General features: G+C 33.2%; 1 protein-coding gene across 6 annotated transcripts in view; it reads left to right on the top strand.

Annotated features, from left to right (window-relative positions):
• The window catches only part of Scn3a (sodium voltage-gated channel alpha subunit 3), a 116,312-nt gene that overhangs the window by 84,024 nt on the left and 17,930 nt on the right, over positions 1 to 14,358 (top strand). For all 6 annotated transcript variants that reach the window (XM_058580138.1, XM_046447580.2, XM_046447575.2 and 3 more), the window contains 3 exons: positions 10,663 to 10,783; positions 11,892 to 12,046; positions 12,722 to 12,895. In XM_058580138.1, coding sequence (XP_058436121.1) covers positions 10,663 to 10,783; positions 11,892 to 12,046; positions 12,722 to 12,895 — 450 coding nt within the window. The remainder of the gene's footprint in view (positions 1 to 10,662; positions 10,784 to 11,891; positions 12,047 to 12,721; positions 12,896 to 14,358) is intronic.

Here is a 14,358-nt window from a genome sequence, read left to right as displayed (position 1 = left end):
AAAGTAATATAGAAGTCATATGGTAATTAAAATTATGAGAAATTGGGAAGTCTATAGAGATTTCAGCATTCCACAGCAAATCGCCATTCTGAATAATCAGTATGGTCATTTTCTCGTTAGTTGGAAAATTTGGTTGAAAATGGAGCCTTACAAAAAAAGAGTTTTATTTAATAAAGTCTACTCTATACTACATTATGCTCTTGTGAAAAATCAGTAAACTGTGGTTTTTATAATTATGCCAGTGTTATCTCCTTATTTTCTATATTAGGTTTTGCTATGATTCTTAATACAAAAGTATTGTGTATTTCTGTTCACCTCTTTACTCACTTTGATAGAGTGCTTTATTTATGAAAGTATTATATTCATGGAAATATTATATTTATTAGGAAAGTTCAAATAGTACTGATTTCATTTGTCTTGTCAAAGATAAGCACATTTGCATGATAAAGTCTTCCAGATTAACTTGAAAATACTAAGTTAGTGAACTACTTAGAAAAGTGCAATTTGAGGATTACAGTTAAACTGTAGATAGAAAATCTGCTGTTACTGTCATTACTAGTTGGAAAGGATGGAAGGAAGGAGAAAAAGGAAGGGGAAATGCACATATCTCATGGTTAGAATTCATAGGGTCTTAGGATAGTAGTTTAATGGCATCAATTCTTCAATTCTGTGCTGTGAAGAACAGGATTAAACTTTTACTATTATTTATTTATGATCTTCTTATATACACTTGGCAGCGAATCTAGCACAGATGGAGTTATAAAAGACATGTTTTAGCCTGAGGGTATAATGCTGACACCATGGGAATCAGACCAATGATGTCTGATTTTTGTGAGCATATTTTGGAACTTTCTTTTTAAAAATAAGTATGCCAACATATTTGATTTGAATTCCTTCAAATAAGTAACTGACAGTGTTACAACTCATAACTTCCTGATTTTTTCCAAGCATTTCAGAGCTGCTAAAATATAATAGTAAATTTTAAAATATTTTGAAAAAAGTAGAAGTATTTACAAAATGAAGTAGCAATATTCTTTCTCTGAATTCCACCTAAAGTCTGCTTGATGAGTTCACTTCTAATTTATATTGCTCCTTCTGGTAAACTAAGAATTTAATTCTAATTTCATTTTTCATCATCTGATATAGATTTTTTAAGAAGAAACACCAATTAATTAACAAGCATTTATTGACCACTTTTTGTGAATTTGCACTCTATTGGATAATACGGGTAAGGAAGAGTTAAAGAAGAGCTTTATAATTCTCCTTCAGGGAGATCTTAACATCTTTGAGTAAGCTAACACTTTTCACAAAATTATTAAAGACCTGTTTAAAAGTTTAATGTTGTAGGACTGCATATAAAGTTGTAAGTGTTGAGGACAGCAATAGTAGTTGTCAAATGGAAGAGATAAAATTGAAATAGGCCTGAAAGTTTGGGTCAAATACAGACAAACAGAAAATAAAAAGCAGAAACTTTCAAAAGGAAAGCCAAAGTTGAGAGTGAGCTCTTGGTATTAAAATAAGAATGTAAAACAATCATCATTAATAAAGTATTGGTGAAGATTGGAAAGTTTTGAAGTAAGTCAGAGTTTGGAATTGCCTGCTTAATCAATAAGGATTTGTTCTGAAAGAGAGGAAGAAAAAAGGAAAATGATTGGAAACATTTATTTGGTATCAAAAGTAAACAATTCAGAGAGGTAAGAGAGATTATCTTGGAGAGTGTGGTAGTGATCATTTCATAGCAATGAGATGATGACATTTGGGGCTAGGATCATGAGTAACTATAACTGGTAATTTCACAAACCTAAAGAATCCAGGAAATCAGAAAAATGTCAATGCTACTGTATAGAATGGCCTTTTTAAAAGGTTACACGTTTTATGTGGGAGAGAGATCAGCCCTCCATAACTGTGGATTCCACATCCAGAAATTCAACCAAACTCAGATCAAAAATAAAATTTTTAAATTTGAATATGAACAGACATTTTTATCTTGCCATTATTCCCTTAAAATGTAGCATAACGTCTCTTTATTTAGCATTTACATGATATTAGGTACTAAAGATGACTTAAAATATAAAGTGGATGTGCATGGATCATATGCTAATACTAAGCATATTTGTATCATGCATACCCACAGATTTTGGTTTTTGCAGGGGGTCCTGAAACTGAGCCTCAGGGATACCATGAGATAATTATGCTGAATTAGAGGTGATGGTATTGGGAATTAGAGTCTGGATAAGAAGTCAGGGTTAAAAATAGATTTGATATTGCAATTTTATAATAATTTGGTTCCCTGAAAACAGAAGTGCTTACCAAAGAATTCATTGTAAAGCAAAATTGAGAGAAGACTAGGGACAAAATAGCATGAGTAGCTTAGGGTCAAGAAAAGCCAAAGAGTTAAAGAAAGTTGTTAAGTTAAGGTTTTATGACATCACATTTATAAATTAAGATATTTAATTTCCTTCTACCAAATAGCTGGATTTCAAAATACTTCAAAACCTTCTTAAGTCTACAGATATTTCTTCTCAGTGCCTCAAACTACAAATTTGGAATACTGAGATAGCCTTTTCCTCATCATCAGTCCTTCAAAACATTTACTACCTGAACAAAAAAATTTTTATTGGGTGAATTTTAAAACCATTCTATTCTCTTTTAAGCTAATTTTGAATACATGGAATCCAATTACAGAAAAAAATGAAATTGTTTACATTATAAAAATATATTAGTGGAAAATCATCAAAAGTACATATGAAATTATATGTTTTTATAAATAAAGAACAAATTTTCAAATGATCTTGCACAGTAATACTAAATTCAACAATAAATTATATACGGGTAATGTGCTCAAATTAGTACCCAAAACACTCTAAACAAGTAATAGGGCAATTCTCATGTGTGCTCACATACAAGATAAAAAGCAGTTTTGAAAAATAAAAGTGAAAGATCCACATGTTCTACTATTATAGAGTGTTCCAACTAAAAACAATTTTGATCCAAAATTCCAAAAACTGATGACTGGTCACATTTCAGTTTTGCATTCACTTCCATTGTTAGGCTTTTAAAAAACGTATCACACACACATAAGTAGTGGACTTTTGGTTCATGTTTCTGAGATTTTTTGGTCAAACTAGCAAAAAAATATTGAACTCTGCTTTGGAGAACACAGAACATTCCTTTTCTTTGCTGACAAACTGAGCAACCACATAGGCTCAACCTAACCAAAGTATAGGTTATATATTTCTCACTAAAAAAGGGAAAAAAGAAAAAAGAATACAACCACGAGAATGGGATTCTAATTATACTCCATGTATGTATAATATGTTAAAATACATTCCACTGCATGTATATCTAAAAAGAACAAATAAAAAATAAATATGTTACAAAAAAATACACACATTTTCTGTTTTAAGAGGAAGCAGTAAATTAACTAATTAACTTAGGTGGTATGTGAAAACTCCATCTCCTCTCTTCTTTCCCTCATTTTGAAATAAAGTCTGCCTGGCATGGATAGCATGGGATAAATGATCCCTAGGAGTGTTTTAGAGATGAAAATATGAACTGCTCTTATTTCATAAATTACATAATATGTATTATAAAAAGTGTGCATATTATATTTGTGTATATATATACCACTAACATAAACAGGCAGGTATGAAAATAATGGAAATAAATATAAACCACTGCATGAAAAAATATTGTAAGACAACCGAAGGCATAGATTTCAAAATAGTATTTTTTTTTCTTCTCAGAAAACTTATAATTATACAAATCTTGTGACAAACTCTATTGTAGAAGTTTTTTTTTTAGCATTCTAAATTTCACAAAATCATGATTTCTTAGCATTTTTATGTAACTATATATCTTTAAAACATACTTCTTAAGAAGTCATTGATTTGTCTTCCTAAGTGAAGGATATAGAATAAATGCTTTTAACAATCATATTTGAAGTTGAATTCCAAATTCAGTCTGGCAATGTCATCCTGTGACCTTTACTGCTTACCATTCTTACTTCTCACAGGGGTAAAATCAAGCTGGAGCCATCAGGAATGCAGCTCTGGTGTTTTTTAACCAGCCAGAGGCTCGTGCCACCACTTTTACCCAGGTTACCCAAGCAAGTTGCACATGTACAATCACTTTCTAAATGATTTTGACTGGCCTGCATGCTTCTCGGCTCTGTTGCTTCCCCTGCCGTGGCAAGGAAGCGCTAGACTCGCCCAGCTGCTCTCTGCTGAAGCGTGTGACATCACAGCATGGTCAGGAAAGATGGGAAGTCCCAACATCACATTTAGTTCTGCTAATGAGTTTCCCAGTTTACTCTTTTAGACTTTTAAAAGCAATAATTGCATGCTCATAGGATTTATAATATCTATTTTAAAACATGATAGGAATGTTAAAGATTCAATATAATCAAAGACTTAAGAGAGCATGCATTTTTTTTATTTCTCTGCTTTTATTTCATCAAATTAAGACCACAACCTTTTTGTTGTTGATGATTCAGCCCTTATAAGTAAATGTTATTACTAAAATGAGTCACAGTTTTTTGTCCTGATAGTACTGCCATTTTCATATCATTATACTCAGATTCATGTATATAATCTTTAATTCATATATTCCAGATGGAAATGCTTGCTTTCATGTATTTGGGAAAGGCTCTAAAAAAAAAAAAAAAAAAAAAAAAGTAGGGTAAACATTGAGTTTTTGGAGAATAAGGGCCATAGTCTGTTTATGCATTTGGACACCACATATCTTGGATTTTCAGTAGGTTAGGAAAGTTGTTGATTTGAGTATCTGTAAAACCATAATGATCTTTGTAAAGTAATTTAAAGAAGGAAAATATCATGATATAGAAAGAAAAAATTCATTACATCCTGATTATTAATTGGTTTAATGTACTCATTTGGAATTTTCCTTATGTATGTTAATTTCTTCATCAATATTCTACGCAAAACCGAGCAGGCAAAAAAGAAACTTGGAGAATTTACTACTTTTGATTATTAATTATAGTTTCATTAGGAGTTAAGGGCATCTCCCAAGATTACTGTAGCTTTGTGGGTTAACTAAGCCTTTAGTTAACCTTCTAGAATCTACTTTCTCCTTTCCATAGCTCAGCCAAAGTGCAGGTTCTGGGAGGGAAAATTATAAAGTAAAAGTAAAAATTTTAGAAGTATTGAACTTTTCCAGGACTTTTGGTACAAAGAATATCTAATTAGAGTTTGGGGATGTTTCTAGGTTTAATTTGCACATATTTTCCTTTTCCCTGGGGAAATGGAGAATTATCTGTAGAATACAACAAATTAAGAAATAAGATTATTAATAAATGATAAAAATTCTAATCATTTATGTAAATTTTATTTAACGTTGACTTAGTGTTAGGTGCAAGATAGCATTAGTATTCACTGAAGAAAATCCGATTTTTTTTCTTTTACACAAGCAGACTAGATTTAATTGGTACTGGCAAATTGTCTTTTATACCATATTCATTGCAGGATGCCCTCTTTTTGAAGCTTTGATGGGAACTGTGAGATGTGGGACTGAAGTCCTGAGCACATGCCCTTCTGCGGAAGGCGTGATGCTGTTTTGACTTTGAAGAGTAAAGGGAGGACAACTTGAGCTCTCCATTCCTCTGTTATGCTGCCAGTGTCACCCAAATGTCCTTTCTGACAGGCAGAGATGGGTTTGTGGTTAACCATTTAGAACCATTTCTATTGATGCCCTTTTACCCTACTCTTCAAACACAATCTAATTATCTTCAGTTTCATATATTGTGTTCCTATCAAGCTATTTTTAAACAAAAGCAGCACTAATGATGTTGTGCTCTGAACATATGTCAAAACAAAACCAAATGGTGGCAGTTTATATTTTTAATCAGTTGACAAGTGGTCAGAAAAAATAGAGATTTGGTTAAATATTAGCCATTAAAATATTAGCCATTTTCTTTCTGCCTTAGACCAGCAACCAAACAGCTTCAATAGGTGGCTGCCTATTTTTCAAGTGAAATATGATAAGTCAAGATATGGGTATGCATATCCAAAGATCAGACTAAGGCCCTGATAGTATGTGTGATCAAAAGACTTTCCTCTTCTACTAGTAAGACAAAATCCAGAATGTTTGGGAGAAATGGCTAGATTTTTAAAGGCAATCTGTAATGGCTGAATCTTTTATTTTGTCTCTTGAATCATGCAGCAGTTTGTGAGAGTCAAACATTTAAGAGCTGACTGAAAATAAATGAAATGTGAGCGCATTTCAGTGGAAGTAGGCCAGTTGCTAACATTCTCTTCCATTTCTGAAAGTTAAATTTCATTATTTAATTGGATAAAAATCAAGGATAATATTCATAGTAAGGGGGAATTTCCATACAAGGTCATGTGATATGAGAAGGTGGAAAAATGGTCTCATGGCCTTTTTGGTTGTGAATTCTGTCATTTTTTAAATGTCGAAATAACCCATTCCTCTGAGTGGTACTGGTGGTAAACTTCTTGAACACTTCATATTCAGGTACCATGTCTTTGAGAACATGGTTCTTGGATCAGTGTGCAGCTTCCACAGCATTGCGCCGGGCTTCTGCTACAGCCAGGCATGTTTTCTGTGGCTGAATTAGGCCTGGAGAATGTTGCATCTCAAAACCTGCTTTCCAGCGTGCATTTGTAGAGCCTAAATTATCATCCCTCTGTAGACTCAAGAGTTTCTACAAGGGATGGAGGAATCTAACTTTTAAATGCCATAAAATATTGGAAGGCTTAGGGAGAAAATAGTACAAGAAAACAAGTTTGGGCTTGTACTATGTGGTTTTATATGGAAGCTTTCTGTTGTTATTCCTATATTAACAATTACATTTTAACTACTTCAAAACAACTATTCATTTTAGTTATTCAGTTTAGTCACTGGGTTCCTTAATGTGGTAAATTTCATTTCAGGTTTCTTTGCTTTTTTTTAATGTCATTATAGTTTCACAGCTATGGCAATATAAAGAAAGTAAGTTATTCTTTATACTTAATTATCAGTTATTTGCTTTTAAATCAGTTACATGCTTTTATATAAATTTGGGAGTCATTTTTGGTGTGGCTGTAATAAGATTATAACAAACTACCATCTACTAGAGTATGAATGCTAAAATGTTCATGGTTAGATTATACAAATATGTGGAATTAGTATAGATTGCTATTACATCAATGTTAAGAATGAAAAATGCTTAATTAATTTCAAATTAGTAACTTAAATATACAACAGTAAACTTTTATGTATGTAGTGATTAAAGGATAGCAAGCAGTATATTGGTCAATTTAATGTAACTTAATAAGAACTCAATTCAAGCTTTAATTTATTAATGCAGGTAAACTCACCACTTTTGTTATTTTAAAATTGTTTAGTATTTTTATAATTTCATAGATTAAATATATATACTTCCCCTCATAAAAATGCAGCCTTGCCGGGCATGATGGTTCAACCCCATCATCCCAGCAGCTCAGGAGGATGAGGCAAGAGGATTACAAATTCAAAGCCAGCCTCAGCAAAAAGCAAGGCTCTAAGCAACTCATTGAGACCCAGTCTCTAAAGGGCTGGGAATGTGGCTCAGTAGCCCAGTGCTCCTGAGTTCAATCTCCGGTACCCACCCCCTTGATGTAGCCTTGGAGTTGAGAAAACAATGTAATAGCATTTCTGAGAGGAAAACATCACTGAGCCTAATTGTCCATCTTAGAAGAGTTGACTCTATGTCAACCTTTATGGGGAAGGAAGCCTCACATGAACCCTTGCTAGGGAAATGACCTCTTGTCTACTATTTTCCAGCCTTTAGTTCAATATCCCCTTACCCCCCACTCTCCTGCCACCAAACTTTCTTTGGAAAGACTTCGAGAGCCTAAGTTTAAAAAACTATACTTATAATTAGGAGGGGGAAACAACACCTCCTGGATGACAGCAAAATGATTCATGGTATAAATGGGTTCTGCTTCTTGGAGAAGAGCAGAATGGGGGCAAAATCTTTTTCAAAAGACATGTTGTGCCTCATAATGAGAGGCAAATAGAAGTGAATTAACTGAAAACCATTCCTCTCTACTTTACGATGTCTGAATACATAACCTCCAAAGCTATTTAGAATATCAAGATTATTTACATCCAAATATATTAGCCACATTCACAAAGGTTTAAAATCTACAGACTATCAATAACAAAATACATTCAGAGGTTCATCCTTGATAAACGGTTCAATCACATTCAAGTTAGTGGCTTTTGTTACTTGTGCTATGAAGCACTGTTTTAGATAATTATTTATATTTAAAATATAAGGTAACTGTAGACTATATGATAGACAATTATAATGTGAAAAATTAAACACTTCACCATTATATTGCCAGTTCTCTTACCAATTATATTATAAAAATGGAAAACGAAGGGTGAGTATATTTTTTGTATGAATATGCATATAATATTTACTACTATATTCCTTCTTTATTCTTTATTGAATGTCAAGGTTTTAGAGAATTTTGGAAATACGTTTTTAACATTAAAGTATTTTTAATTAAATAATTTCTATTCAATAGTAAATTTCATTTTCTAGTACAATTACATAGACTTCTCTTACGGCCATGACTGAGTTATACTTTATCAAAAAGGAGAGATGAAATTATCTAAACATTTTAGCTCTCTTCATAAAAGTAATATAAAAATGCATTCAGGCATTCATTTATTAACTCTTTGTGAACCTAGCATAAGTATTTGGTGTCTATTCTATTGGTGATATGCCAGATTTTTTGATATATAGTATGTGTGTGTACTTGGTATAAATATTTGGTCAAAGGCCTGAATTACAATGGACTACATGTACTGCAAAATTTAGCACAGATAAATCATACAAGAAAGAAAAACTTCAAGAAGGATGTGGACCATGACCAGGTTCAGAAGAAATTTTTGAGTTTGGATTAGCCCAGAGGAAGAAAATGAATCATGAACCTTTTTATAAATAGCTTCCAAATAACTTGATTTCTTACCGGTGTTATTTATTCAGCAGATATTATTGCTGTTGCTCCTCAAAAGCCAAAATGCCCAACCGATAAACTATCAGTGAAGTTGGGAGGGAAGTTAGTTACTGCAACCAAGAAATTATCCAGTATCTTCTTGATCACTCAGTGGTAACTACAACTATACCCAGTAGTAACTTTCCTAGGCCTTTCCTAGAAGAATAAAGATACTCTGGCTGTACAAAGCAGATAAATCCCAGGAGAATAAAGTAGGTCTTGACAGTCCCATGTTTCTAAAATGCAGAGGAATTTAATGGTAAAAAAAAATTTTTCATTTTATAACAATCCTAAGAACCATCAGTCAAAAATGATGACCTAACTTCTCCTTTTAGCATACTCCAGACTAGGAAGGACTATATTATGGAGTCATATGTTGATTTAAAAGTCATTTTCATAATATATTTACTTGGAAATGGTTATTGTCACCTTCAAAATCATACCACAGAAAGTATATCTGGGTGTTACCCTTCAACTTTGATTTGAAATAATAGACCACATTGGCATTATGTGTTAAATAAATCAGAATTTTGAGTCAGATTTTCTCCAGTATGACTTGTGTTTAGGGATTCATTTGGCCTTTTAAAAATAACACATTAACTCTTTCATAAGATTAGGACAGAGTGACCTAACAGTTAGCTGCTGAAGTTAGTTGGGGGCTTTGAAACCATTAACATATCCATGAGCTATTCTTTCATTTTAAAACCTTCTCATTTCCTCAGTTGGGCTGTGTGTCCTGTCTTTGTGCCAGTTTTTATAAAACATTGCACATTCATAATGTCTTCCCAAGTGATCTCAGAAAACATTAGGTATTTATTCTTGTCACATTAAAGTGACTCTTCTAGCCATTTGGCATGTCACAATGATTTATTTAAAGGAAAAATTCACAGCCTGATCAAATGTTGAATTCAAAGTGGACTTCTAATGAAAGTCTATACAGATCTTAGACAATACTATTTATGAAGAAATTTCCATTTAATTTAGAATTCTTTGGCAAGTGTTGAATTCATTTATGCAGAGAGAGAGAGAGAGAGAGAGAGAGAGAGAGAGAGAGAGATCCATCATTTTCTACTAGTAAAGTAAGGAGAAAATTATGTAAGCCAGAGAAAAATATAGCTCAAAGTTGAAATGTAATGACTGTGACTAATGTTAATGTGCTGCCCTTCCTTTCTAAAATTACAGAAACATGGACAGTACTGAAATTTTCCATCTAAAGAGGTGGAAGTTGTGATTTGATTTGACACATTTTAATTAATATAATCATTAGTAGATGTCAGTATACCAAACTTTTATCAAACTCTTCTTGGTTTGGCTACAGGATTAATGTTAGCAAGTAATGTAATGTGGCGTTTATATAAAAAGTGACATCAAAAAATAAGTTAATATTATCCTTCCTTACCAATTCATCCACATTAAAGCCTATGTCTTTCTTTCTCTCTTTCTGTCTTGCCTTTTGTCTGAATTAGGTCAGTAGTCACATTGTTTTGAATAGTAGGACTTCAATTATGTTAAACTATTTTTAAATAATTATCAGTAGTATTAGTAGAATCAAATGCAACCATTATCAGTTTTTGACACTCCAACAGAGCATTTACCAATTAGATGAATAAAAATGGAGAAAATTCATATCTTTGAAATTGGATTATGTTTCCAGAAATTAAATGCAACCAGCTCATCTGAAGGAAGCACAGTTGATGTTGCTCCACCCCGTGAAGGTGAACAGGCTGAAATTGAACCTGAGGAAGACCTTAAACCAGAAGCTTGTTTTACTGAAGGTAAACAAACTCTCAAGTCTCCCCTCCTTCCTTAGAGAGACTGAATATACCTCATTTGAAGGAGATCTTTTAAAGAAATATTGAAGTCATGTTCATCTCTGTTTTCCTCTTCCAAAAAAAAAAAAAAAAAAAGAAGAAGAAGTTCATCTGTCTATATTTCTATAGTATAGCAAAGACTATGCTGGAACAAATCAGAGGATGTGAAATGAGATTTTGTCATTATTGTTGTTCCCACACTCCAGAATGTAAGAAAGCTGGCCCTGTGAGATAAATGGAATTCTGCAATGTCATGTCACTGATATGGCAGTCCCTTCAGAATGCACTGGCAATGGCTAACTTATAGATGTCTCAGTAATCACATCTCATCCCCTATAGTTTCAAATGCATCAATTTGTGCTCTGACCAGAGCTGTTTGGGGATGTAGCTGTGTTTTAGAATCTGGGCAGGGTGAGCTATATTTGTTCCCACAGCAACCAGCGTAGTGTCTTGCATACAAATCAATACTTATTGATTTATTGTGATTGAATTTAATCTGATGAGTAGATGTCCAGAGCTAGAGCAGAACAGTGGGTAGAAGTTAGAAAAAATATGAAATCTAGGAAGCAGAAGACAAAGGAATAGAGATACTGACTGCCAAGATGAGTCCTAGGTGTGATGAAGAAAAGCACTGAGGCTGAAATTAAATTAGCTTGAGAAAACTGACAGGGGCTGATGCCTGGGAAGACAGTGGGATTTTCCATGCATGAAGAAACGGAGTGAATCCAGGATCACATGAAAATATGAATAAACATCTTTAATGTGTAGTTTTGCCCAATCTGAGAAATATACCAAAACCCTATTTCCCTCAGTGGCCTTAAGACAAAAAGATCATGTTGGGTATTGAAGAATGAAACCATTTTTAGTCAAGCAATATGGGTAAAGTTTTTTCTTGAATTCTAAGTAGCTATCTGAATATATAAGTCTATAAATGATTCATATACAAGGAGGGATGTTGACTGTTACTAGGAAATGAACTGAAACTGGGGTAGGGAGTGAGCAAAAAGTTTATTTGTTATTATTTAAGATTAAAATATATTTTTTACTTATTATGTTTAATGTTTTCTTTTAGGGTGTATTAAAAAGTTTCCCTTTTGTCAAGTAAGCACAGAAGAAGGCAAAGGAAAAATCTGGTGGAATCTTCGGAAAACCTGCTATAGCATTGTTGAGCACAACTGGTTTGAGACTTTCATTGTCTTCATGATACTTCTCAGTAGCGGTGCTTTGGTAAGTGAAAAGCATATTGGCAAGAATCAGCTTCTAGTAAATTTGCTTGTTTTCTAAAAATACTAGGAGCATAGACTATGTTCAAGAGTCAAAGGTGGAGGAATAGCTGTGCCTTGCAGACCTAGACACCCAGGGTTTAATTATGCAAAATTCCATTCAAAACAAATCAGAATCATGAATCAGTCAGATGAAATTTCTGCTCTGGTGTTTATCTAACAGATGTTTTCCTCACGGATAAACCATTTAGAGATATTCTGTTGCACACACCATCCAGTTATCCCTAATAATAATTTTAACATTAGGGACTAAGAGTATATTTGGCTTTCATTAGCGAATCAACTTATTCTTTCAATATAAGCTAGATTCTTTAGGGAATCATAAAAAGTAAAGTTGGAATAAGCCACCTCTGTCTCTTATTAACAGAACCTCAGGTTATTTTGTGAGTTCATGTTACTCACTAAAAGTATGTTTTTGTAGCAGTAATGGAAGTAGATCCTTTTGGTTTGAGAAGCAGAAATAAAAGCCCACATGAAATCATCTCAGTTAGTTTTACCTGTAAGAGTTTATCTGATGTTCAATGCTTTTGTGATGTTAGCCAATACAAATTATTGCTTCATACTAAATTATGCAATTTTGCAAGAATTTAAGGTAAAACAAAGTATTCTTGCTTCACAGGCTTTTGAAGATATATATATTGAACAGCGAAAGACTATCAAAACCATGCTAGAATACGCTGACAAGGTCTTTACTTATATATTCATTCTGGAAATGCTTCTCAAATGGGTAGCTTATGGATTTCAAACGTATTTCACTAACGCCTGGTGCTGGCTGGATTTCTTGATTGTTGATGTAAGTATCCTGAATGATTATTATGAAATTACTTTTAAAAGACTCAAGTTTGACATCACATATATTTCTAAGATTAAAACCTTGGCACTAAAAAACTATTTTCACTAATGCTGACATAATTGTACAGGGTTTTTAAAATTGTAACAAATTAAAAAACGAGGAATATCTTACAAATAAGAGTAGACGAAGTCCCCAAAATGTAGACAGTGGTAAGAAAAAAAAACAACAAAAAAAAAATACAGAGAAGGTTGTTATATACCACAAGATGATAGCTAGCTCTTTTTCCTTTTCTCCTGAAAGTTAAGGACCTCAAGATAAAGGACAGTTAAACAATCTGATAATTGACATCTAAGCACTTAGCTTATTAACAGCTCAATTAAAAAAAATCTCCAGGAGGCAAAGTCAAGACAGATTTGGGGACATTAATTGTGGGAATTGAGCTCTAAGCCCTTATTAGAGTACATGTGACTAGATAATGTTAAATTAACCCATTTACTGTCTCTTTTCAGCCACATACCCACGGAGACAACTAAATATGTTTCCATTTTTAAATCAGTAGTTGGATATACCAGTAGCTAATCAGATATTTACCATGCAAAGGGTTAGGTATGTGTCTGCTCTGAATCTGATTATGCTGGTGAGTCGTCATAGGAACATGGCAATTATAGAATCTACCTGATTTGCAACCTGTTTTTTTTTTTTTTTTTTAATTCCAAATGACAGAGAAGTGCTGGGTCAAAATGACAGTCATCTGCTTTTTTGTAGTCTGGGATATTCTATTGCACAGGCTTCACAGTCTACCAACAGAGCAAGGTGCCTCATGCACTATCTCTAGCTGTTTCCTAGCCATCCTAAAGCACTTTATTTTTAGCTCCAACACTTGCCAATATGAATCAATGCCTGCCATATGTGTGCATTCATTCTTTTTATCAGTTTTGACAAGTCTGGGTCTATCCGATTCTACTCTTTTCTCTCATACATATTACACTCATGATTATATAACCAAAATATATTTAACCCTTTGAGTTCATAAGAAATCAGCTGCCAAATCACTTTTAATGAAGCATAAATGACCTCCAATTTCTATATCTGGCCTTTCATAAATAATAGTGGTGAATCTAAATATTGTCTCAAAAAGTTGTCCATTAAGGAAAGTTCAATATTCTCGTATTTTGTAGCTAGAATGAATTTTAGAGTGTCTAGCCTTTATTCTAGATATCAGGAAACTGAAGCCTCAGTTTAAATAATTTTCCTGAAATAACACAACTGCTTAATAAAGCTGACCCTAGTGTCCATGTTTCCTAATTCTCAATTCAGCTTTCCTTTTTCTCCCATAGATTTCCAGTTTAACTGATCCACTGTAAACATTTTAGGCAAATACTGGGGGATGTGTGTGTGTGTGTGTGTGTGTGTGTGTGTGTGTGTGTGTGAGAGAGAGAGAGAGAGAGAGAGAGAGAGAATGA

This window comes from Marmota monax, unplaced genomic scaffold (genome assembly GCF_021218885.2).
Source record: "Marmota monax isolate L192 unplaced genomic scaffold, Marmota_monax_Labrador192_F-V1.1 WCK01_AAM20220418_F8-fsc00007, whole genome shotgun sequence".
Lineage (NCBI taxonomy): Eukaryota > Metazoa > Chordata > Mammalia > Rodentia > Sciuridae > Marmota > Marmota monax.
Note: the sequence above shows the minus strand (reverse complement) of the source record. Positions and strands in the feature narration are given on the sequence as shown.